At 47.8% G+C, this 26,680-nt stretch overlaps 1 protein-coding gene across 8 annotated transcripts in view; it reads left to right on the top strand.

Moving 5' to 3' along the window:
* Window positions 1-26,680, top strand: part of TNK2 (tyrosine kinase non receptor 2) — a 103,139-nt gene that overhangs the window by 35,782 nt on the left and 40,677 nt on the right. For 6 of the 8 annotated variants that reach the window (XM_079977684.1, XM_079977683.1, XM_079977685.1 and 3 more), the window contains 3 exons: window positions 18,818-18,995; window positions 21,900-21,970; window positions 24,617-24,829. In XM_079977684.1, coding sequence (XP_079833810.1) covers window positions 18,818-18,995; window positions 21,900-21,970; window positions 24,617-24,829 — 462 coding nt within the window. Of the gene's footprint in view, window positions 1-4,291; window positions 5,015-18,817; window positions 18,996-21,899; window positions 21,971-24,616; window positions 24,830-26,680 lie in introns of those variants that run through there. The other 2 variants (XM_079977682.1, XM_079977686.1) reach the window with 2 other exon arrangements.

Genomic DNA, 26,680 nt, shown 5'->3' with positions numbered 1-26,680 from the left:
CAGCAGACTCCGGCTTGAAAATGGGATTAAAGAAGTCTATGAAGGAGGAGAGGTCTGGCAACAGCTGGTAGATATAGGAAGCCTTCGTGTTCGGGATGAAGACATTTGATACAGAGCCAGGGCACTGGCCCATAGAGCCTATTGCAGCCTCTTCTGGCTGGCAGCATCTCTCCCAAGGGCCGCTTGGCCTATGCTCTTGTAACCTCTCGGTTAGATGACTGCAGCACATTATACGTAGGGCTGCCTCTGAAGGACGGTATGGAAACATCAGCTGGTGCAGAATTTGGCAGCCAAATTGTCACTGGGGCAAGACAGTTTGCACGTATTACTCTGATCCTGTCTCAACTCCACTGGCTGCCCATTAGTTTCTGGGTCCAATTCAAAGTGCTGGTTTTGACCTATAAAGCCTTAAATGGCTCAGGACTGCAATAAGGAGTGTGTGTCCCCATATGAACTGACCTGGGCACTAGGATCATTATCTGAAATCCTTCTTTGTGTGCCTCCTTCACTAGACCTCTGGACGGCGGCAACACAAGAACAGGCTCTTTTCTTTTCTGCACTGGCTCCCCATTCGTGGGATGCTCTGCCCAGGGAGGTTTGCCTGGTACCCTCCTTATATATTTTTAGACGCCGGGTGAAAACGTCCCTCTTCAGCCTGGATAGCTCAGATGGTTAGAGCATGGTGCTGATAATTCCAAGGTTGTAGGTTCGATCCCCGCATGGGACAACTGCAAATTCCTGCATTGCCGGGGGTTGGACTAGATGACCCTCAGGGTCCCTTCCAGCTCTACAATTCTACGGTGACCAGGCCTTTGACTGATTAATATTCCAAGACCTTTCAAATTTGTTTGCGGGGATGTGGTGGTCATTATTCTGTTTTGCTTTAACTATTTATTTTGTGCTCTTATCTTGTGAACGTCTCCAAGATCTTTGGGTGAAGGGGCAGGGTATGCATCTAACAAAGAAATAATAAATAGGTTCATTCTGCTACATCTCCAGTTCAGGATGGATGAGGCCCCTGTCTGAAAGCTAGGGCAGTTGCTGCCAGTCCCTAGGACACGGGCAGACTGTGGCAATGTCTCTTCTGCGTGTGTGTTTTCGTCCCTGCTGCGCAAAGGGAAAGATGGCCCTGCCCACCCCTGCCATGTGGCCCCTGGCAGGCTCCCCAGAAGCGAACATGGCCCTTGGGTTCTCCGTCTTTGGTGTAGGAAAATCCTCAGGTTGATGGACCAATATCTCGGCATGATTTATTTATTTAATAAAATCTCTCTACCGCTTGATTGTTTAAAAACGCCCTCAAAGCAGCTTGCAAAAAATAAAATAAAAAAATGAGACAATAAAATTATTAATAAAAGCAATTAAAATGTTCCAAAAAAAGAGAAGAAGTAATAAGCTAAAAGCACACCAGCGTTCTAGATACCTGGGTAGGCTTCTCGAAACAAAAATATCTTTAGCAGGTGCTGAAAAGGGTACAGTGAAGGTGCCAGCCTGATATCAAGTGGCAGGGAGTTCCAAAGTGTAGATGCCGCCAAGATGGATTTCTTATGGGTGTGGAGTATAAGGCAGTTTCCTGCTACTCCCAGAGTTTTGGGGAGAGATCTTTGCCAGCTCTTCTGCCTGAGATTCCTTTTTAACTGAGGTTGCTTGCGATTGAACCCAAGACCTGAGCTATGGAGAAGTAGCAGCAGAGGTTTGCTGGCCTTTGCACTTTGCTTGCGATCTTCGTGGAAACACCTGGCTGCAGCCAATGAACCCTCCATCCGATCTGGCACAGTGCTTCTTACATTCCTAGTCCAGTTTTGGGGTCAATAAGGACTCCCTGATTCATTTTGAAACTGGCTAAGGAACAGAGGAGAGGGTCAGGGGGTGGCCCTCCCTAGCTGCTTGTGGCTTGGCTCGCTGTCTCGAGTCACCTGGAACTCTTTCCATTGCAGGCCCCTGGTTGCACCTGCTGTTTTGACGTGAGAGGAAGGCAGCCTACGGATCCTATGCAAGTCTGCAATTTGATCAGAAGCCAGCTGCAAAAATAAGCTTTCCCCTCAATCTTCTGCATGGCTCCCCACCTCTTTCCTTTTCAACAAAAATGCATACTTTTTTGCAAAGTGTGATGCTTCAAACGGCACTTGGTGCTTTTTATTATTATTATTAACTGCCTTGAAAGTGTGGGAATCGTTCCAGGCAAATTGGTAAACAGGAAGGCAAGCCTCCCATTCCCCCCGGGATTTTGCTAACCCCCCCCCACCCGGGAAAAACCGAAACCTGTTGTTTCTCCCTCCTCACGCCTTCAGCATCCCTCTGCAGAGAAAATGTTTAGCTCCAGATCCGGCCAGCTGTTCTCCTTGGGGATGTGCTGGAAGACAAGAAAGCAGTGTTAAGGAGCCAGGGCACCGCAAAGGTCGCACTGTTTTCCTCCTGTTTTCCTCCCCGCTTGGACGAGGGACAAGACCCTAACGCTGGAGGAAGCTCCCTGCTCTTTTGCCTCCCCCCGCAGCCTCCCCACCAGCCATCTGTCAGGTGCACAGGCTGGGAAGCCTTAAAGAAAGGGCTCTGCCCCATCCCCAGCAGGCCCAAGGGGGCTTTGGGGCAGGATGAGACCCTTCCCACATCATTCCCCTGCGGCAGGCCTGGGAAGCAGTTTTGCAGAGGAGGCGACTTCGCTGTTTCCTGCAGTTCCAGGTCTCTCGCATCTCCAGCGTTTTTCCAGGCCTGCCGTCAAATTATCCCCTGTAAATAGTGGCTTTTGCCGCTGAGGACATTCCTCCCAGTTTGGCACTTTCTTATGCTCCAGGCTCAAATTAGGTGGGGTTTTTTTTTGGGGGGGGGGGTTGTACACACTGGAGTAGGAGAGGAAAAACAAAGACTGACATTTTTGCATCAGCCCCAAATTCGACACCAAGGAAAGCGTTAACTGCAAATTAGGATAACGAAGGACGCTTCTCCATTTTTGTCCAGTTCTGGGAATCACAGTTTATCGGCAAGGTAGAATGTGTGCAGAGGAGGGCGGCCAAGATGATCAAGGGTCTGGAAATGAAGCCGTATGAGGAACTGGGGGCGTTTGGAGAAAAGAAGACTTGAGAATTCAGATACAGTCATACCTTGGGTTACAGCTGCCTCAGGTTGAGTTTTTTCGGGTTACGCACACGCCAAAACCCGGATGTACAAGAACAGGTTATTTCTGGGTTTCGGCGGTCACGCATGTGCAGAAGCGCTAAATTGTGCTTTGTGCATATGCAGAAGCACCAAATTGCAACCCGCACAGACGCACCGCTGCGGGTTGCGAACGCTGCGGGTTGCGAACATGCATCCCGCACGGATCACGTTCGCAACCTGAGCGTCCACTGTATTTGAAGATACAATAGGTAAAGGGACCCGTAACAGTTAAGTCCAGTCGTGGCCGACTCTGGGGTTGTGGTGCTCATCTCGCTTTATTGGCCAAGGGAGCCAGCGTACAGCTTCCGGGTCGTGTGGCCAGCATGACTAAGCCGCTTCTGGCGAACCAGAGCAGTGCATGGAAACGCCGTTTACCTTCCCGCCAGAGCGGTATCTATTTATCTACTTGCACTTTGACGTGCTTTCGAACTGCTAGGTGGGCAGGAGCAGGGACTGAGCAACGGGAGCTCACCCCGTCGCGGGGATTCGAACCGTCAACTTTCTGATCAGCAAGTCCTAGGCTCTGTGGAAGGACAGTCACATGGAAAAGGGGGCAAGCTTCTTTTCTCCTGCTCCGGATGGCAGGACTCGAACCGACGGATTCAGAGACGAGAAAGGAGATTCCGACTAAACATAAGGAAGAACTTTCAGACGGTGAGAGCCATCTGACTGTGGGGCAGACTCCCTCGATAGCTGGTGGACTCTCCATCGTTGGATGTTTTTAAACAGCTTGGATAACCATCTGCCAGGGATTCTTTAGCTGTGATTACTGCATTTCAGGGGGTTGGACTAGATGGCCCCTGGGGGTCCCTGGCATCTCCGCAATTCTGTGATAATGTTGCCGGGAAACCTGGGTACCCCAGGATGCTCCCTGGCCAGCAGGGTCTGCCAGCAAGGTCTGAGCCAGACGGCTGGAGGAGAGCCTGAGAAGCGATTTGAAATCCCAGGCAGAGGCCCACAGGAAATTGCCTCTCCAGCCCACAGTTAAAGCTGACCTCTTGGCAGCCGGTCAAACTGCGTTCCCTGCGAATACCATAGAGTCTCTGTTCCAGGCTAGCGGGCAGGCGAGGGAGAGATCCCCTTGGGACCGGCCAGAGAGGAGGAAAGGGGAGGAGAGGAGAAAGAAAACAAGCATGCGCGATTGCAGGCGCAGCGCGCACCAGACTCAACAGTGTCCTGTTGTGGAGAGCTGCACAACAAGTTCCCTCCTGCCCTGGCTGCCCAGAGGAACCCAGATCCCAGACCTGTCAGGATTCGGATAACTTTCGGATGCTGGGAAGTTGGAGCCTGAGCTGGTTTGCTGCCTCTTCTTAGCATCAGAAGCTGAGCATGGAGATTTCAGGCAGGCCGGCACAGGCAGTTTTGACACCTACAACCCTTGCTGAAATCTCCGCTTGGTTTTTCCTGGGGAGACACCAAGGCAGCATGGAGGATGCCTCCCCCCGAAAGGTCAGACGCCTCTGAAATTGACTGCCTGGGACTGCATCAATCTCCGTCATCCACAGAAAACCTTCGGATTTCTCCTTGGGCGCATGCAAGTGTTCCCTGAAGCATCTTGAGGACCCTGGATTGATGGATGCCTTTGCCCTCCAATGGAGTCAGCCTTGGTTGAAGTGTGGTGCAACTCTGGTGGTTTGGGGGACTTTTGCTAGTCGCTGACAGTGCAAGGATCCTGCTGCAGCCTCTGGGAAGCTCCCACCCCCTTCTCCTGTTTATGTTGTGGGTCCCTTTCCCAAAGGTGCGTCGGTCATAGCAAGACGGGAGTAAGGCTGTCAGAGAGCATCCTCTCTGGGTAGCAGAGATGCGACGCTTTGAGGCTCTGCGCCGCTCCTTCCCATTTCTGGCCCGCTTCCGCATGTACACGGTAAGAGAACGATGCGCGCAGACCCGTTTGCAACGAGGAAATGCCCTGCCTCCTCTCCCTTTCGGCGTTGGGCTTCCCCTGCTGCTTTCTACGCGAGCGCGCAGCCTGGCTGGCTTACTAGAGCCACCTCTTTAGCTGCTTGCTCTGTAGGTGCCGTTCCGCTACGCTATGGTCTGGGTTACGAAGGTCCATCTCCAGGAAGCTGAAGCAAGGATAGTCCTGCTTTACTTTGGGGTAGGAGGGTGGGTAGGGAACTTGCAGCCTTCCAGCAGGCAGCAGGGCCAGTATTCTGGGATGGCAGGAGCTGGAGTTCAGCAACACCAGGGGCCCCAAAAGGTAGCCACCCCTGGTCTAGAGACATTGCATAAACCCTGCAGTGTTGGCGCACAGCAGAAAGCGTGTCAGAATCTGGACAAAAGGGACCTGGCTTTTAAATCCTTTCTCAATCATAAACTCACAGGAAAAGCTCCTTGCAAGTTTTTTTCTCTGTTGACCTCAGTTTCCCATCCATGCAGTGTTGGGGGAAAACAGTGGTCCTAATTCGTGTGACATCAACACAGACGCGGCGGCTCATCGCAGTCCTTCCTTTCCAGGTTCCAGCTTTTTGCTCTTCTGAATTTTGTCGGCAAAAAGGGGTTCCCTTTTGCTGCATGCCAGCTTCTAAACTTTCTTCTCCGTTGTTTGTGCTGTGAGAAGCAGATTTCAAAACTGTAACCCTAAACAGGCTTCCCCTAAGGGAAAGACACATCTGTGTGAACGCAAACTAAAGGATTACGTAGTTAGCCTGTACATGGTGCTTTTGAGTGCTCAGAACGCTCCACATACATTGGCAGAGATCTTTACTACAACCCTGCAAGGCGAGCCGCTGTCCTTAGTGCCATAATGAGGATTTTTGGAGAGGTGTGATTCAAATCCAGAGCATTAGCTCAGCACAAGCTTTTGCATGTCTACTCAGAAGCAACTCCCACTGATTTCAGCTGGGCTTACTTCCAGGAAGGTGTACATAGGATTGCAGCCTCTGGTCCTGTAGACACTTACTTGGGAGTAAGTCCGATTGAAATCACTGGGCTTTACTTCTGAGTAGACATGTCCTGGACTGCACTCTATCTTAGCCACTGCTACCTCACCTGTCACGGACTTGACCTGTCAGAGAGATGATGGAACAGCCAGATGGGTGGCAGCAATAATAATAATAATAATAATAATAATAATAATAATAATAATAATAATAATATCAGCTTTGCATGCAGAAGGTCTCAGATTCAGTCTCTGGGGGACATCCTGTTCTGAGAACCTTAGAGAGACGCTGCCAGCCAGTGTAGACAATATTACACTATATGGACCAATGGTTGGGCTCAGGATAAAGCAGTTTCATTACTCCAAAACAGTAGCTGCCAGGTTGCAACTTTGTCTAAGCTGTGCAGTTTATGATAATAATTCTACAGGGATAAGGAGTCCAGGGGAAGTTTGCATACTTTGAACAGGGCCAGACAGGGTTACTATTTTATTATTACTACATTTGTATCCCATTTTTATTTCGTTTCACTTTTGATTTGTCTATCACCTTTCCATATTGCTATACACAAGGCGGTTTGCAAGCTGGAGAAGCAACAAAGTTCACACACCGTATAACCATCTGACTCAGTACAAAGAATTCATAATAAAAACATAACTTAAGAATGAACAACTCGTATCAGATAAAGTAATATTCAACAATCCATTAGAACAGCACACAATACAATTAAATACCACGAGATAATAACCGAACAGAAATCCTTTCTTAACAATTACAAGAAGTAATTAGATTCAGGTAGGTAGCCGTGTTGGTCTGACGCAGTCGAAATAAATTAAAATATTAAAATATTGTCCAGTAGCGCCTTAGAGACCAACTGGGGAATAATTACTAAACGATAATCAACAGAAATAACAGCAACACACAATGCATAAAACACCACAGAACAAAACCATGTGAAAGGATCAAATTGTGAAACAAAGAATCATATTATTATTTATATCCCACCCTCCCCAGCGAAAGCCGGGCTTAGAGCGGCTAACAACAATAAAAGAAACACAGCATCCTAAAATCAATTCATTTTAAAAGATGGGACCCCACGGGTCATCTAGTCCAACCCGCCCAAATGCAGGAACAACTCCAAGGAGTTTAAGGTGGCCTGCATACTTCTTCTCTCATTTTTATCCTCACAACAATCCTGTGAGGTACATTAGGCTGAGAGGCAGGGACTGTCTCCAGGTGGCCCAGTCAGCTTCCTAGCCGAGTAAGGATTTGAACCCGGGTCTCACGCCCTGTCTCAATTGCACCAGGCTGCCTCTCAAATAGTCTCCAAACTTGAATGCTTCTTGACCAGAAACTGCAACTCTCTCTTTCCCTTCTTGCAAAAGGGACGTCCACTTTCTCCCACTGGACGCAGCCCCAAATATTTTTAGCCCGGCCTGCACCACAGAGAATCTGTCTTGTCGTGTGGAAGCTTAAAGTGGCTGCAGTCCAAGAATACCAAGGCAGACTCTCCTTTCCCACCCCACTCCGCCTGGGGAAGCAGGGAGGTTCTTGGGAAAGGCGAGCCAGGAAGGCAGGGAGGGGGGCAGAAAAGAATTGGCATGGCTGCGGGAGGCCCATTGGATTGCAAACACACAAGTTTGTTGCTTTTGTGGGTTGCCTTCCTTCATATCCTCCTTTTCGCTAGACTAGAGGCACCTGAGGACGGTCGCTATTTTCAGGTGGGATTCAAGAACAGGCTTGCAAATTCAGGTCCTGCCATCAAAGGGGGGTTGTGGCACTTGGGCTGCTACCCCCCAATTGTTTTTGCAGCAAGGGAAGTTATGCCGCTGGGATAGCTCAGTCGGCAGAGCACGAGAATCTTTCTTTATATGTATATATCAATTTATATAAATTTTCAGCATATTTTCAACAGTAATTAAACATATTTTGACATCTTCTACAATTTTTTTGACTTCCATCAATCTCATCTGAAATTTTTCCAATCTAATCTCTAAATACACTTTTCCCACTTCTTCAATTAATTCATAACTAATATCACTGTTCTTTCTCTAATTTGCAATGCTTCATAGATTTCTCCTTACACAGCTTCTTGTAGTCCTTCTAGCGTAATTTGTTGGTTACAGTTGCTCTTCAAATAGTTCGTATATTTCTTCCAGTCTTCTGTAAATCTCTGTTCCCGCAGCTTTCAAATCCTTCCTGTTCAATTTTGTCCAATTCGGCATAGTCCATTAATTTTGTTTGCCATTCTTCTTTCGTCGGCATCTCCTCTTGCTTCCCATTTCTGGGCGGCAGAGCATGAGACTCTTAATCTCAAGGTCGTGGGTTTGAGCCCCACGTTGGGCGAAATATTCTTGCATTCCTGGGGGGGGGGGTGGACCATATGACCCCTGTGGTCACTTCCAATTCTACAATTCGAGGCAGAAATGTGCTGTGTGACAGTGATTGCTTTGATGCAGTCGCACAATCGAATCGGAAAGGATGCTCACAAAGAGGTCTGGAGGCAGCCAGAGATATATGCCTTATGGTCTCATCCTCATGGCTGTAAGTCCTTTCGCAGGGGCTTGTAAAACAGCGCTTGTAAAATCTATAGCACAATTGGAGTCCCAGGTAAGCGAGCAGCTGTGTGTCTGCCTCCCCAAAGGTGCCGTGGAAAGAGGTGGAACTGGAACCCAAGGCAGCCAATAGGTTCATAGGGAAAACGTCTCTGCAGCTGAATTAGGTCTCTTTCTCCTATCCGGCCAAGTGGAGAAGAGGCTGTTTGAGCTCTTGTGTTCGAATCCTTGCAGGTTTCTTGCAGGCATCTAGGTTGGCCTCTGTGGGAACAGGATGATGGACTAGAGGGGCCATTGGCCGGATCCAGCAGACTCTTACGAATTCTCTCATGTTCTTGTGGTGTGTTTGCAGCTCTTGTCTTTGCCCCAAAGACCCTCCAGTTATGTTTGCTGCAACCGACTTAGGCTGTACGTTGTTGTTGTTGTTGTTGTTGTTATTACAGTGGCACCTCGGGTTAGGAACTTAATTTGTTCCGGAGGTCCGTTCTTAACTTGAAACTGTTCTTAACCTGAAGCACCACTTTAGCTAATGGGGCCTCTCACTGCTGCTGCGCCGCCGCCACACGATTTCTGTTCTCATCCTGGGGCAAAGTTCTTAATCTGAGGTACTATTTCTGGGTTGGCAGAGTCTGTAACCTGAAGCGTATGTAACCTGAAGCGTATGTAACCCAAGGTACCACTGTATTATTATTAGACAAAGTAATAATCTTAAATAAATAAGAAAAAAAAGTGACCCCATCACTGAGACCATTCCATTGTAACTATCCAAGCTCCCAAAATTTCAACACCTCTTGCGATAGTTTGACCCCTTTCCGTTTTAACAGTACAAATTCTACAAGCACCCTCCCTATCTCCTCAAAATCATTTTTTCCTGCATATTCCCCATCTTACCTTAATGGCACATATTAATTTATCATTAATAGCTGTATCCCACACCTCTTTATACCGTTCTTCCATTTTATATTCTGCTTGCCCCTTCCACTTCCTAGCTACAGTGGTACCTCGGTTTACGAACAGCCCTGTTAACGAACTATTTGGTTTACGAACTCCACAAAATCAGAAGTTAGCGAACTTTACATCGGTCTAGCAACGGAAGCCAAACGGTGGAAGGGCACCGGCGGCGGGAGGCCTCATTAGGGAAAGCTCGCCTCGGTTTGAGAACGGTTTTGGTTTAAGAACGGACTTCCGGAACGGATCAAGTTCATAAACCGAGGTACCACTGTATTACAATTCGTGCAGCTGTCAATAAATTTGTGAGCAAGTCTTTCATAGCCACCCCATCCTAAATTGAGGCCGTACATTTAAACCAGGGAGTTGGCATCACTCCCATTGAGTGCAATGGGATTTACTTCTGAGTCAACATGCACTCCATCCCTCCTGGCCTCCATCTCAGCACAGCGACAGAAAATAACCTACGCATCCTCCTTGTGTCAATGGGTCCTTGGTCTCGGGCTGAGAAGGGCTCTCCACTCCAGCAGAGCGAGGGAGCACAGCTGGGATCAGAAAGCCAAACAAATGCCATTGTTGTTGCTTTCCCCTGAAATCAGGGCCAGATGTTTAACTGGGAGGGCAGTTTACCAGCGACTGGACAGCGAGCCAAGAACGGAGGGAGTAGCTTCGTTGCTCCGCTTGCAGATCAAGCCCAGATGGCCTTTTAAAAAGCAGAGCAGAGTGGAGATCCCACAACAGCGAGTGCTGTAAAAAGGAGATGCTACCCAAGAGAAGGAAAATGTACGGTATTTGTTGTACTTATAGCATGTTTCTGGAGCAGGCCACTCCACATTCATTCATCCTGGAGTTTTTGGGGAATCACTGACCCACTTTTAAACCCATTAGAGCAGTCTTCCCCAAACTGGGACCTCCCCAAATGTTTTGGCCCACACCTGGAGTTTCTTATGATTGCTGAGAGGTGTCAGGTGACTCTTGTTGTTGTTGTTGTTGTTGTTTAGTCGGTTAGTCGTGTCCACCTCTTCGTGACCCCCTGGACCAGAGCATGCCAGACCCTCCTGTCTTCCGCTGCCTCCCGCAGTTTGGTCAAACGCATGCTGGCAGCTTCGAGAACACTGTCCCACCATCTCGTCCTCTGCTGTCCCCTTCTCCTTGTGCCCTCCATCTTTCCCAACATCAGGGTCTTTTCCAGGGAGTCTTCTCTTCTCATGAGGTGGCCAAAGTACTGGAGCCTCAGCTTCACAATCTGTCCTTCCAGTGAGCACTCAGGGCTGATTTCCTTCAGAATGGAGAGGTTGGATCTTCTTGCAGTCCATGGGACTCTCAAGAGTCTCCTCCAGCACCAGAATTCAAAAGCATCAATTCTTTGGCGATCAGCCTTCTTGATGGTCCAGCTCTCACTTCCATACATCACTACTGGGAAAACCATGGCTTTAACTATACGGACCTTTGTTGGTAAGGTCCACAAACTGGGACCTCCCCAAATGTTTTGGCCCACACCTATAGTTTCCTATGATTGCTGAGAAGTGTCAGGTGACTCTTAACCAACTCGTGTCAAAGTGGGATAACAGTGCTTTAAATGTAGGGTGTGCCTGTGGACTTTTGCCAATAAGGCACACAAAAGAATTTGGTCCAAAAGGAGCTCCCTGCCAATGGAAACAGAGAAGGTCAGGGAGGAGGCAAGCCTTGTCGTCACCTTGAAGAGCTAGTTTTCTGTGTGCAGGTGGAGCATTCAAATGCGCCCAGCTCAATCCTGCACCTGTTTGCTTGAACGCAAGTCTTGCTGAATTCAATGGGGCAGCCAGGGCTCACCCACACTTTGGCAAACCCAGACACATTTGCGAAAACCCCATCTCACCTGCTGAATTGAAGCTTGGTTCCTCAAAATCTCTCTTTGGATTTTCCACGCATCTGATAGGATTGCCTTACTATGTATTTTAGTTTTTGGGAAACTGCCCAGGACGGCAGCCCAGTCTGATAGGCAGGGTATTATTATTATTATTATTATTATTATTATTATTATTATTATTATACAGTGGTACCTCAGGTTACAGACACTTCAGGTTACAGACTGCGCTAACCCAGAAATAGTACCTCGGCTTAAGAACTTTGCTTCAGGATGAGAACAGAAATTGTGCAGCAGCAGCAGGAGGAGGCCCCATTAGCTAAAGTGGTGCTTCAGGTTTAAGTTCAGTTTCAGGTTGAGAACGGACCTCCAGAACAAATTAAGTTCTTAACCCGAGGTACCACTGTATTCAGTTTTATGTTCTGTTTCTTCGGTTGATGTTTGGCTGTGAAGATGATCAGTGCGTAAAAAGGAAAAGGCCGCTGGATTTTTGCAAGGTACAGCCATGGAACGATGAGCTACCTATAAGGAAACAAGGCATAAGCATGGATTGTGCAAATACAGTTAAGTGTTGGTTGTTTTCTGCTGCTCCAGAGAAGCGGACATGGAGCAATGGTTCCAAACTACAAGAAAGAAGATTCCACCTAAACATTAGGAAGAACTTCCTGACAGTAAGAGCTGTTCGACAGTGGAATTTGCTGCCAAGGAGTGTGGTGGAGTCTCCTTCTTTGGAGGTCTTTAAGCAGAGGCTTGACAACCATATGTCAGGAGTGCTCTGATGGTGTTTCCTGCTTGGCAGGGGGTTGGACTCGATGGCCCTTGTGGTCTCTTCCAACTCTAGGATTCTATGATTCTATGGAGAGGTGTGTGCACAGAAGCCTCATTGCACAGATCCCCTCTTACCTCCAACCTTCCGTGTGCGTTGGGAGGGCAGTCTGCAGAGCGATGCTCAGTGTGCTCACTTGGACATCTGTAAAACACATGATCAGGGGCCTTGATAAAGCAGTTTCAGCATTTGTGTGCTCAGACAAGCCTCTTAGCTTGCCTCCCTAGTCCCACCTCTCAAATGCACGCCTTTCTCGCGTCCTGCTGTCACCTTCAGCCAAACAGGTTCCGCTGCCTTTTGCAAAACCTCGCAACACCCATTTACCCGAGTCCAGTTTAACTCTAGCTACATGCTGCTTTTCCATGGCAAACTATGCGGGAAATGTCCTGCAGTAAACATTAGCGGGTGTTTACTTAGGGACGCGGGTGGCGCTGTGGGTTAAACCACAGAGCCTAGGACTTGCCGATCAGAAGGTTGGCGGTTCGAATCCCCTCGACAGGGTGAGCTCCCGTTGCTTGGTCCCTGCTCCTGCCAACCTAGCATTTTGAAAGCACGTCAAAGTGCAAGTAGATAAATAGGTACTGCTCCGGCGGGAAGGTAAACGGCGTTTCCGTGCACTGCTCTGGTTTGCTAGAAGCGGCTTAGTCATGCTGGCCACATGACCCGGAAGCTGCACGCCGGCTCCCTCGGCCAACAAAGCGAGATGAGCACCGCAACCCCAGAGTCGGCCACGACTGGACCTAATGGTCAGGGGTCCCTTTACCTTTTTAAACATTAGCTTGCCGTCAAAATGCATCTACACCCGTTGATTTGCCTCGCTTATGCCCTGCCTTTCTCCGTGCAAGGCAGCTCACGACGTACATTAACGCGGATTCATCTGAAAACGAACAACAAACAAATCAAAACAATTAAACGAACCTATTGAAAGCAGTGCCGAAATGACTTAGATCCATTTTTAAAACACACACGAAGAACAGCAACCCAGAAGACCCTCTCACAGCAGCCGCTTAGCCACCAAAGCTCTGTTGGAACAAAAAATGTCTTTGCTGGCTGATTTGTGAGAGCAAAGCAGAGAGGGCAAAATGACTCTTGCCCTAGGTTTTTGAGGCTTCACTTTTGCAGAGGCTGGGAGTTCCACTGTCTAGGAGCAGCCACCGAGAAGGCCCTGTCTTGCGTCCTCACCAAACGTGTCTGTGAAGGTGGCAGTGTTGCAGGCAAACAAGCCCATACAGTGGTACCTCAGGTTACATACGCTTCAGGTTACATACGCTTCAGGTTACAGACTCCGCTAACCCAGAAATAATGCTTCAGGTTAAGAACTTTGCTTCAGGATGAGAACAGAAATCGTGCTCCGGCGGCACGGCGACAGCGGGAGGCCCCATTAGCTAAAGTGGTGCTTCAGGTTAGAAACAGTTTCCGGTTAAGAACGGACCTCCGGAACGAATTAAGTACTTAACCTGAGGTACCACTCTAGTTCCTGGGTCTTGCCAAAAAAAACTCAGGAGCCAGGAAGAGATCGAGTCCAATGATTATATTACTTTGCAAAACAATAAGTTCAGCGGGATCACTTGCACAAAGGCTGAACCCCATCCCATGGCCCTGGGGGGGCCTTTACTTGCAGGTTTCTTACACAAAGCGTTAAATTTTTCTCCAATCATGCATAGAAACCTTTCTCATTACCTCATTCAAGGAAGAAAACTAGCTGTTGTTAACCAAAACTCATTTAGATACATTTTACTTCAAGCATAAGTATAAGCATTTGCTTACATAGCTTTAATTCACTGTGTGGCCTTCACTTAAATACATTATGTTGCAAAAGCTGTTGCGCTTTGCGTTGTGTGTGCTGTGAACCTGCGTGTGTAGCAACTTGTGTTCTCGCAATAAGAGTAAAGGCTTTGCCAGCAGTTTCTGAAAGAGCTGTCATTTTTGAGGCCCTTGGGGTCCGTCTGTCCCCCACAGCAGGAGTGAGAAATGGGGCTTCTCCCTTTGGGGGAATGCAGGGCTTCCGATACACCGACATTTATTATAAAAGTGTATTATAATATGAGGTAGACTTGTGGGGTTCTGTGGGGAACAATATCGGGTGGGGAAGGGTCTTTCTCGAAGGGTCGCCTTCTCACCCTGAAAACTAGCAATAATTCCCTCCCTCAGGATGGGACGGCAACCATTCGCTGCTCAAATTCACCATATTTTTTAAAATGACAATTTATTGAATTTCCAAATATAAGAACAAAAACCATAATTTTGATTGAACATTAACCATCATTTTTTGCTCTGTTACTTCGGTCGCTGTTTGGCTGTGAAGATGCTAAGTGTGAGAAAAGAAAAGGCTTATTCCTTGTTTCCTTATAAATAGCACCTCATTGATAGCCTCAGTCAGGAAATGCCTAGAAACCAATATTTTAGCGAGGCACAAAATTACTGTCATTTGAGCTGGTGAAGAGCTTCATAAGAATTATTTATTTTATTTCTTCAGTTATTCGGCAATATGTATTTAGGAGAACTCTGATGGCTTGGTTGGCAGAGCGTGAGACTCTTCATCTCAGGGTTGTGGGTTCGAGATTCCTGCACTGCAGGGGGTTGGGCTGGATGACCCTCAGGGTCCCTTTGAACTCTATGATTCTATGTCTTTTTTCATTGGCAAATTCTAAACGTGTACTGTGCGGCAGAGCATATTGTGGTTCCTCAGCAGCCAGGAGCTCTGCGCATGCTCAGAGATATCATTCTTGTGCAGACGGTGCGAAAAGAAGCCTCAGATTTATTTATTGTGACAGGGTGCAATGTTTTTAATTCCAGGATGCTGTGCAGACACCGTCGCCACACGAGTGTGGCCATCTAGATCAATTTGAAAGGGGGTGGGGAGGAGATAGACTCTGTAATAAATGAAAATCTGCCCTTATTCCCTTATGGGGGACACAAGAGCCCTTATAGAGTCCTTTGTAGGTTCTCCATCGGTTGGAGAAAATAACAGAGGCCAACCAGAGAATATTGAGAAGCAAAGCAGCTAGTAAGCCTGATCTTTATTGATCTGTTGCAACAGGGTGTTCCCCTCACACGCAGGAAAGGAGGAGGACCCAGAACAAAGGTCTGCCTGCCCTTATATAGACATTTTAAATTGCCCGCTCTGGAGTCCAAAACCACCCCCAGAAACATCATACCTACATCACAGAAGGGGTGTAGCTCAAGACCACCACCCCTAGACACATCATACCAACATCACAGAAAGGGCGGTCTACAACAGAAATCTGAGTGCGTTGTTTATCTCCTGTCTGGCAGGTAACCTGTTAATGCTTACTTGATTGGATGCCCTGGGGAGCCTGGCCAGTCTTTTGTAATGACAAATACTTAGTTCCTGAGCCAGGTCACAGGCTCACCCTATTCATACACAGACATACCCTTAAGACAGGATTTGTGAAGGAAAAGACAATGGGGAGGCTTTTCCATTTTCCTTTGACTTTGCAGAGAAAACATTTGGTCAGTTTGGGAGCCAAAATGGCTTCATGGCTGTTTTCCTGTGCTGCTTCAGACATTTGGTTTATATATTTATGTACGTGTTTGCTTGGTACATTGATGAACATTTATTATATATAGAAGACCTTAATTTTTTTAATTTCAATATATACATATGGAATAGTTGTTGATTTCCAAGCGGAGAAATCTTTCATTTTAAAATGCCTGCAAACACTGAAACTTTTAATGGTGCAGAGGAGAAGTCTGGGCGGGGCAACGGAACCCACGGGATGTGGCGTCACCTCCGGGCACCAGCAAGGCATGGCACCGCTGGGTGCACAAACCGGCAGGAAGAGAGGGTCTGATTTAAGCTTCCTCTGCCTGCAACTCTTCGCTGTAACTTTCATTTGTGACGCCACCTGCATTTGCTGGAATTGCAGCGTTTCTGGCAGCTTCCAACCATTTTTCTTCACCTTGAACCCAGGTACAAGCTGTCTCTGTGTGTGTGCCAGGGTTTGTGCCAAAGAGGGTACCCCTGGCTGCTTTAGAAAGCCCGGCTGTTGTGGGCACGGGATGAGGCATCCCTCAAACACTACGTGCAAAAACTCTTTTCTGGGGAGGTCTTTCACCCTCAAGATACTAGTCCTTCGTGTTTTTGTCTGTTTTCAAGACACAGAAAGAAAAAAGAAAAAGAATTAAACATAACAAAACCATACAATACAATAGAAAAACAAAAATATTACATATACATAACAAAAGCAAAACAAAAACAATTAGAAAAAAGAGAAAAAAGAAACACAACCAATACTTTCAATGTTATTAACTTTCTTTTACTTGTTTCAGCGACCTCCTCACACCTCCCTTTTTTTGTATTCAACTTCGATTAATTGTTTCAGCAAATCCTTTCCATCTTCCTCAAATTTCTGTCCTATCATTTAACTTAACAAATTCTGACATTATTTTTTTCCTTTAATCCAATTACAATCTATTATACTTAATTCTTTATAACATTTCTGCTAAAGCCATGTAACTTCATTCCAACATCTTTCTAACATTCAACAATAATTTATTTATATCCCGCCCTTCCCAGCCAAAGCTGGGCTCAGAGCGGCTAATAACAATAAAAGTAACACAAATATAGTATTTCTGGGTGAAATTGTACCACCCTGCTTAAAAAAAAAAGGGGGGGGAGGAATGCAAGATCTGGAAGTGTGCTGGTGGGCTGGGGGTGTTTGGCGATCACAGCACCTTTAATTCCCCGAAGGGCTGTGTGATATGGAAGTCGGAGCAAGGTTTTCTCTGCTGCTCCAGAGGGTGGTACCTGAACCAACATATTCAGATTGCAAGAATGGAGGTTCTGACTCAACATTCGGAAGGGGTTCTGACACTAAGCCATTCAGTTGTGGAAAGGCCTACTGTGGAAGGTGATCGACTCATTTACGGATTACGGAAAGCTGGATGGCCACCTGCCAAGGATTTTTCAGCCGTGATTCCTGCATTAAAGGGGGTTGGACTAGATGTCCCTTGGGGGACCCTTCCATCTCTACAGTACTGTTCCTGAACGTCGCAGCCTTTGCTTCCTTTGTGGCTCCTGCCTCTCCTCCACCTCCACAATCGTACCTGAGCCTCGTCTTCCCTGCCTGCCCTTTTCGGCCACCATTGCTTCTCCAGATGGTCTGCGGAGAGAGAGACCCCCAAAACCACGGCTTCCTCCCCAGCAGCCCCATTTCCCACCAAGCGCGGCTTGCGGGTCTCTTCTTCCTCCCACCTTGTGATGCGAAATCCAGACTCCTTTTGGCGGGGATTCCTTCCGGCCCCCGACTCCGCTGGCAGACTCCCGGGGACCGTGCCGCAAATGTGGAATCATTCAGAGCGAGAACAGAAGGCCTTTCTGTGAGCCACACGTTCCTCTGGGAAGCTGGCCAGGAGACCTATTACTGTCCATTAAGCAGGGCTGGGGGGCTAATGGGGTTTCGGCTGCCCCCTGGGAAAGGCCAGACCCAGGTCTCTGTCCAACCCGCTTGTGACAACAGTGGGAGATAGTTGGGCGAGGAACCTTGACTCTAAGCTGGCTTGTTCCATGCCTCCTGCAAGGGGCTTCTGGTCTTATCCTCCCCCCAGCTCTCTCCCATCCCTGAACAAAGCCACGCTCTGTTTAAATGATTAACTTCCGCACAAAAAAACAGGGGTGTTTAAACTTCCAGATCGCCTTCGGATCCCTGCGGTGGATGCGCCAAGCAGCGCAGGAAGATGCCTTGCATTGTGGCCACCAGACTCGGTTCCCAAACTTTCTGGGGCCACCCCCCCCCTTGCTTGGTCCCCAGGTGCCCCCTCCCTCACCTATGAAAAAGCATTGCTCAGATTTGTGGGTTTGCACAGCCCACGAAGGAAGATCATAATATTTAATAGGTTATTGTATTTTGGTGTTCTGTTGGAAGCCGCCCAGAGTGGCTGGGGAAACCCAGCCGGATGGGCGGGGTATAAATAATAAATTATTATTATTATTATTATTATTATTATTATTATTATTATTATTACTACTACTACTACTACTACACAATAAGGTTCAATTACAGTAGCAGCTGATGGCCCATTTATCCAAAATCCAGTCAAAACTATTTATAGTTCAATTAATTTGACGGTAGCGGTGAACTGGAGGCAGCTTTTCAAAGTCTTATGGTCATTTACACCTCCGGAGCCCCTCTGCCACCTCCTTGCTGCTTGGGGCCCCCCACCCCAGATAATCGCCATTGTGTACTTCCATAAAAGTTCTCTCCTTTTGCGAGATCTGTTGACTTCGCCGTAGCAGTTATTGATAAGCCTGACAGGCTGTAATTCCCGGATTTGAAGTGTTTAGCAACAGGTCGCTTTGCTTTTGAGGTCAAAATGGCGGATCTATGATTCTATGGTTTCTAAAAGGTTTGCGTACGTCCCTTATAGTTTTAACCTAAGTACTGAATATGACATCTCTCCTTTTTGCCCTTGATGGTAAAGATAGATGGTTCACACATACCCGCCTGCCCAAAATCCATAATTCTGGCTCTCCAAATTTCCTGGGCCTCTGCCTGCTCCCCAGCCGAGGAGAAGTTGGGGGGACTGTTTCCTAAAACCAGGACCCCCACCCTTCGCCTGCCTGACTTTGCTTCCTTCCGTTTCCCTGCAGAAGCTGAGCTGTGGCATGCAAGCAGATGAAGGAACGGACTGGCTGCTGGAACTGTTAACCGAGGTCCAGCTTCAGCAGTACTTCCTGCGCATCCGCGACGACCTCAATGTCACGCGCCTCTCGCACTTCGAATATGTCAAGAACGAGGATCTGGAGAAGATTGGCATGGGGAGGCCTGGTAAGCGAGTCCCTGCCACGTAACGCCGACTCAACCGGCAGCAGCATCACGGGATCGGAAGCGAAAGGGAAGGAGGACGCTTTGGAGCAAATCCGGGTGTCCTTTTTATTGTGCGTTGATGACGATTTGTGCTCACGGATGCTTTAGCTGAGACTCCTGCATGGCAGGGGGTTGGGCTGGATGACCCTGGGGTCCCTTCCGACTCTACAAATCTCTGAATCTGTGAAGATCTCAGGGTAGTTATATGGTTATATACAATCCTGCTATTATTATTATTATTATTATTATTATTATTATTATTATTATTATTTTATTTCCAAAACCAAAAAAAGAAAAATTACAAACATCAAATTCAACATCCATATTCATTTTCTAACACAAACCTATTACATAATTAACTAAATTAAAATATACCTAATCACTCTAAATTCTCTTTGCAATCCTGCTTTCAACCGTTTCGAGGCAAACACACTGGTGTTTGCCTCCCGTAACTTTTTGTACCACAAATGTCCGGCTTTATTTTCTGTCCCACTTTGGTTGCTGTCTAGTGCAGGAGGACGTCTCCAGTTGTTAGATGATCATCCACACACCAGATGTGTGGATGATCCGGCATAGGTAAGGTAAAGGTAAAAAGGTAAAGGAACCCCAGGACGTTTAAGTCCAGTCAAAGATGACTTTGAGGTGCAACAATCATCTCACTTTTCAGGCCAAGGTTGCTGGTGTTTGTCCAAAGACAGCTTTCTGGGTCATGTGGCCTGCATGGCTAAACCGCTTCTGGCGTAATGGGACACCGTGACGGAAGCCAGAGTTGACGGAAATGCCATTTTACCTTCCCGCCGCAGTGGTACCTATTTATCTACTTGCACTGGCATGCTTTCGAACTACTGAGTTGGCAGGAGCTTGGTCAGAGCAACAGAAGCTCACCCCGTCATGCGGATTCAAACCACCGACCTTCTGATCGGCAAGCCCAAGAGGCTCAGTGGTTTAGAGCACAGCACTATAAACCAGCCACTAATTATTCTTACTATTTATTAAATTTGCCCGGAAATCACAGGGCAGTTCACAACATAAAAATACAAAACGGAAACATAATGAAACACAAGCAAAACAAACAAACAAACAAACAAACAGAAAACAGCCTCCCACAGACATTTTTAAAAGGTCACAGAATGTTAATGCTGATATCAATAGGCAGGGAGTTCCAAGGTTATGGAAATTTGGTTATAGAACTAGTGAAGTGGAGGCAGAGAATACGCTGAGCCAGAGGCAATGACAGGTGGAGTTCCCGTTTTGCACCTATCCTGCTGCCTGCTGGGTTTCACAAGGGCAAAACATAGAAAGCAGGGTTGTGTATAACCGCCCCGATACCATCATGAGCATAAATCATCTTCAAATCTCCGAAGGGCTGTCACACGGAAGAGGGAGCCAAGCGTGTTTTCCGCTGCTCCATAGGGATTCAAATTGCAGAATGAAGATTCCAACTAAACAGGAGGAAGAACTTTCTGACGGTAAGAACCGCTTGACAGTGGAACCGACTCTCTTGGGGGTTGGACTAGATGCCCCTCAGGGGTCCCTTCCAACTCTCCAATTCTGTGATTCTATTAAAAAAAAAACCATGTCTGGAAGGAACTCTGAGTAGCACAGAACTCAGCCATGTGTAGGATTGCATCGTCCAAGCGCCACATAAATGTGAAGTGCATTATGAATTTTTATTTCCATGTATTTTTAAAACTAGGGACGTGGGTGGCGCTGTGGGTTAAACCACAGAGCCTAGGACTTGCCGATCAGTAGATCAGCGGTTCGATTCCCCGCGACAGGGTGAGCTCCCGTTGCTCGGTCCCTGCTCCTGCCAACCTAGCAGTTCGAAAGCATGTCAAAGTGCAAGTAGATGAATAGGTACCGCTCCGGCGGGAAGATAAACGGCGTTTCCGTGCGCTGCTCTGGTTTGCCAGAAGCGGCTTAGTCCTGCTGGCCACATGACCCGGAAGCTGTACGCCAGCTCCCTCGGCCAATAAAGCGAGATGAGCACCGCAACCCCAGAGTCGGCCACGACTGGACCTAATGGTCAGGGGTCCCTTTACCTTATTTTTAAAACTAATGCATGACACCTTATTTCCCCTTTTGGAGTCAAGGTTATGAAAAGAAAATTGCCTTTATTTTGAAAGAGGCAGGCCTGAACAACGAACCCAGTCCCCTTTTACTTCTTCCCAAAACTAAATAGCCACCTGCAGTTTGGAATGCCTAGCCAGGAATTTGTTGCACAAACCTTTACACGACGAAACATAGGTGACACACAGATGTATGAAATGAAGACTTTCAGGTTTTGTGGGTTGGGTGTTATTTTAAAAAAAGAGAATTAAATAAAAAGCAGTTCTCTTGGGAGCCTGAGATTGAGTGGGAGAAGAGAGAAGGAAAGGAAGGGCTTATCCCTGTCTCTGCCAGGCATTTTCTTGCTCAAAATGAACCCTCGCCCTTTCCCCACTAGCTCCCCTCTCACAGGGTTCTGGATTTGTGTCTGCAAATCTGGAACCTCAGGGTTGCTTTGAGCGGAAAGCTGACTGGCAGGCTAAGAAACCCCCCCTCCCCCCCTCTGAGTTGATCCGCTACTCAAAATGAGAGTTTCCCCACACTGACTTAGCTGGTATTCATTTATGAAAAACACGCAGAGCCATGTTGCAAATGTTTGTAGCGTGTGCTTTGTCCTGTAGTATCTTGGAGCGAGGTGTGTTTCAGCTACAATATTCGGTAAATTCCCTGCCACAATGAAACATCCAGTCTGGGGATGATTTCCTTGTGGGTCACATGCATGCAATGGGGATTGGGGGTGGTGTGTGTGGATATTTCAGGAACTGACCAGTCCACCCCACCCCCCAACTGGCTGACCCTCGCTTTTTGCTTTCGCAGGTCAGAGGCGCCTCTGGGATGCCGTCAAGAGGAGGAAGGCTGTGTGCAAGCGGAAATCTTGGATGAGCAAAGTAAGGGCAGCTGTACTCAAGAGGGCTAGAAACTTAGTTTTTAAAAATCCCCGCTGGATGGTTGTTTCTTAAGGACTGACTAGAGGCACGTTGCTAGTCTCCCATTACCGATTTTTAAGAAAGAAAGAAAGCTTAAACATTAATGTTTGATGTATTATAGTATTTTAATGTTTTTTTGGAAGCTGCCCAGAGTGGCTGGGGAATCCCAGCCAGATGGGCGGGGTATAAATAATAAATTATTATTATTATTATTATTATTATTATTATTAAGCTGAAATGCAGCAGTAGGAGGTTGTAGCTGTAGCTGCATTTTGAGCTTGAAACTAGGAGACGGATCTGTCCCTTTTCCAGCATGGCCTGCGTTATGTTTCAGCCTACATGCTCTGTTTATTTGCCTATTCATTCCTTTAAAAGATGCACACCCAGCTGTGCACCATGGGGTCTCTAAGGTGGCATATTTACAAAATGTGCAACAAAGCAGTGTGGAGTAGTGGTTAGAGCAGCAGGCTAGGGACCTGGGAGTCCAGGATTTGAATCCCTACTCGGCCATGGTGACTCTGGGCGCCTCTCAGCCTAACCTGCCTCACAGGACCAAGGAGGGGATTAAAATGAGGAGCGGGAGACAGCCCTTCAGATATTCAAAGATGGCTGCCGTATCACTTTTGGGATCTGCGACCAGCGGGTTGGGCTAGATGATGCTTGGGGGTCCCTTCCAACTCTACAGTTCTGTGATTCTAGGACTATTAAGCCTTGAGCTCCTTGGAGGAAAAAGGTGGATATAAATGCAATAAATAACTAACTGATGCAAGAACAAAACACAAGCTAAACCAGACTTAAATCACCAGTAATCAAAGAAAGAAATCTGCATTAAGAGCAGATTAAAAAAAACACGCTTGTGGACAGATGCACCATGCAGACCTCTGTCCTCGGAAGGTTAATTTCCCAAGGCACTTAAGCTAATCGATTGCAGTTTACAGGATTAATTGCAAGCTCAAAATAATTAACCGCCTTCGTTTCTGCTGAGCCGTCAGATGGGAGCCAGGCGCTTTTGGTCCCTCTGGCGCCCCCTTCTGGCTGAGGCTTCCTTGGGAGCAAATTTTCATCGCCAGGCTGCGTTGCTACTGGTGGACCGACTCTGCCACTCTGCTGTTATTAACGTCTGTTTGCATAGGGTGCTGCAGTTGGAAGTGGGGTCCCTGCCCCCCCCCCCGCATGCACACAGACCCACGTACAAGCAGCAAGTGGAAGCGATAAATAGCTGCAATTGGCCGTGATGTCTGTGAGCTCAACGGCTGCAAATTGAATTCACAGTAATTATCAGGAGAGTATTGAATTAACCTTCATGGCTGGCTTGGAGCCAGGCATTTAACTGCTTGCAGATCATTGCAGCGAGAAGCCCTCCTTTTGCTGGAGAGGGTGGGGATCTGAAGGGGCACGTCCCCTGGGATGCCTTAGGAAACCAGGATCAGGCCAGAGACCCGTTGAGGTCCAGTCTTCTGCTGCTTATAGTAGCCAGACAGCTGCTTCTAGGAAACTCCTGAGCGAGACATAGAGGCAATAACCCTGCCCAGGTCTCCCTTCAGGCCCTACATTGAGTATTCAGAGGCACCACTGGGACTGCAGCAAAATGTTGCAGCATGCAGCTCTTCTGTTAAGAGTTCCAGCCACTCTGTTGCCTCAGTTTCCCAGTATCCTGTGGTCACCAAACATGCAGCTCCTGGTGTCTTAACAGCAGCTGAAGCAACCGAGGTTGTCTGTGATTAAGTGGCACATGAATGCTGGTAAATAAAGTAAAATGAATTTGTTGCAGCCAGAGCCTTCCGGCTTCCCTTCTTTACAGCACCCCATGTGAGCCGGTTCCCTGATCGAATTCTGGGCACCATGAGAATCTGTTTGGATTTTTTACAGGTAGATGGGGATCATGAGAGAACCGCCCCTCCCACCCGGAGACTGAGGTCCAGCGCCGAGGGCCTTCTGGCGGTTCCCTCACTGTGAGAAGCAAAGCTACAGGGAACCAGGCAGAGGGCCTTCTCAGTGGTGGCGCCCGCCCTGTGGAACGCCCTCCCACCAGATGTCAAAGAGAAAAATAACTACTAAACTTTAAATTATTATTATTATTATTATTATTATTATTACCCAAAACCTCATGGCCAATAGGCCTTCTCTCTTGCTCAGAGACCCGTTGGGTCCCTCACCAGTCCCTGGGAAGTTGAAGTGTTTGGGAATATGCTGTGAAGCTCAGCCTATGGAGACGGGGAAAGGGCCGTCTTCTCAGGCCCTCAGCTACCATCACCCTCATCCATCTCCCTGTGCGTGTCTATATCTTTCTTATTTATTTATAGTCTGCCCTTTGTTTTTTAAAAAACAAAATGTATCTCGAGGTGGTTAATGATCCTTACACGCCTTTGTTTAATTTACTTCGGACGGTTGCATCTCACCCTTCTTAAAAATGCATCCCAGGGCACCCCAATATAATGGCAATTTTTTAAAGAAATGCATTAGAGGAGAAGGAAAAATCTGATCCTAAACCTCCACTGCTTTGCGGCTGTACTTGTTCGTGAGAAAGGCTTTGGGAGCAAACCCTAAGGGAAAGCCCATTGTAAATTTTACAAAACAAATAAATAATTCCTCTCTCCTTCCGTGCAGGTCTTCAGCGGGAAGCGGCCTGACTCTGACTTCCAGCCCCTGGCACAGTGCGGCCTGGGCAAGCAGTCCACCCCGCCCCCCCTGGAAGAGGGTCAGCAGCAGGCCCTGACATGCCTGGTCAGCGAAAAGGACCTGATGCTCTTTGAGAAGCTGGGCGACGGCTCCTTTGGGGTGGTGCGGCGAGGGGAGTGGTGCACGCCCACCGGCAAGTTGGTAAGGGGGCCACATTCCCCCAGCCTTTCCTCTCTCTGGCTTCCTGCTGTGCTGGCAGTAATGGAGGCGACGGGGGAGTTTAGCCAGTACAGTGGTACCTCGGGTTACATACGCTTCAGGTTACAGACTTCACTAACCCAGAAATGGTACCTCAGGTTAAGAACTTTGCTTCAGGATGAGAACAGACATCGTGCAGCGGCAGCGCAGGGGCAGCAGGAGGCCCCATTAGCTAAAGTGGTGCTTCAGGTTAAGAACAGTTTCAGGTTAAGAACGGACCTCTGGAACAAATTAAGTACTTAACCCGAGGTACCACTGTATGGAAAAGGTAAAGGGACCCCTGACCATTAGGTCCAGTCGTGACCGACTCTGGGGTTGCGGCACTCATCTCACTTTATTGGCCGAGGGAGCCGGCATACAGCTTCCAGGTCATGTGGCCAGCATGACTAAGCCGCTTCTGGCGAACCAGAGCAGCGCACAGAAACGCCGTTTATCTTCCCGCCAGAGCGGTACCTATTTATCTACTTGCACTTTGACGTGCTTTCGAACTGCTAGGTTGGCAGGAGCAGGGACCGAGCAATGGGAGCGCACCCCGTCGCTGGGATTCGAACCGCCGACCTTCTGATCAGCAAGTCCTAGGCTCTGTGGTTTAGACCACAGCGTCACCCACGTCCCACCACTGTATGGTGTTGTTGGGTAAATAAGTAAAGGACCTCTGGACAGGTTAAGTCCAGTCAAAGGCAACTATGGGGTTGTGGCACTCATCTCACTTTCTAGGCCAAGGGAGCCGGCGTTTGTCCACAGAGCTTTCTGGGTCATGTGACCAGCAGGACTAAACTACTTCTTGGGCTTGCTGATCAGAAGGTTGGCGGTTCGAATCCCCGCAACAGGGTGAGCTCCCGTTGCTCTGTCCCAGCTCCTGCCAACCTAGCAGTTTGAAAGCACGTCAAAGTGCAAGTAGATAAATAGGGAAGGTAAACGGCGTTTCCGTGCGCGCTGGTTTCCCTCACAGTGTCCCGTTGCGCCAGAAGCGGTTTAATCCTGCTGGCCACATAACCCAGAAAGCTGTCTCTGGACATTCACCAGCTCCCTCAGCCTGAAAGCGAGATGATCATAATCATAATCATAATAAAATTTTATTTATACCCCGCCCTTCCCGGTTCAGAAAACCGGGCTCAGGGCAGCTAACAAATTTAAAACACTTAATTGTAAAAGCAGCATAAAATACAGTATAAAAACATGAATAACAATAAAATTCAAAATTCAGAAATCAATTTGGGGGAAATTCATCTAATAAGCATTAGATAGTCACCAGGGCTAGCTGGCTAATTGGTCCTACTTGGGCCAACGAGGAGGCCAGGGGAGAATTAGCTGTGGGGTCTCAGAGCGGGGAATCTTCATAAAAGGGGAGGGAGAGGGAAGAGAAGGGAAATAAAAGATCAGGTTGAATTCAAATTAAAGTCCAGGCAGAATAGGTCTGTCTTACAGGCCCGACAGAAGGAGGTGAAATCCTGTAGGGCCCTGGTCTCATGGGACAGAGCATTCCACCAGGTCGGAGCCATCACTGAGAAGGCCCTGGTCCTGGTGGAGGATAGTCTGACTTCCTTAGGGCCCGGGACCTCTAAACTATGGTTATTCATGGACCTTAAGGTCCTCTGTGGGGCAGACCAGGAGAGGCGGTCCCTCAACCCTATAGTCGCCTTTGACTGGACTTGACCATCCAGGGGTCCTTTACCTTTTTTACCATTGGGTAAATATTGGGGTTTGATGCACCTGTGGGCTTATCTAGCCAATAGAATCCAGGCACCAGCTGTCAACCGAACAGAACCTTTATGTAGGTTTTGCAAAGCTGGA

Source organism: Podarcis cretensis (assembly GCF_951804945.1).
Source record: "Podarcis cretensis genome assembly, chromosome: 5".
Taxonomy (NCBI): Eukaryota; Metazoa; Chordata; class Lepidosauria; order Squamata; family Lacertidae; genus Podarcis; species Podarcis cretensis.
Note: the sequence above shows the minus strand (reverse complement) of the source record. Positions and strands in the feature narration are given on the sequence as shown.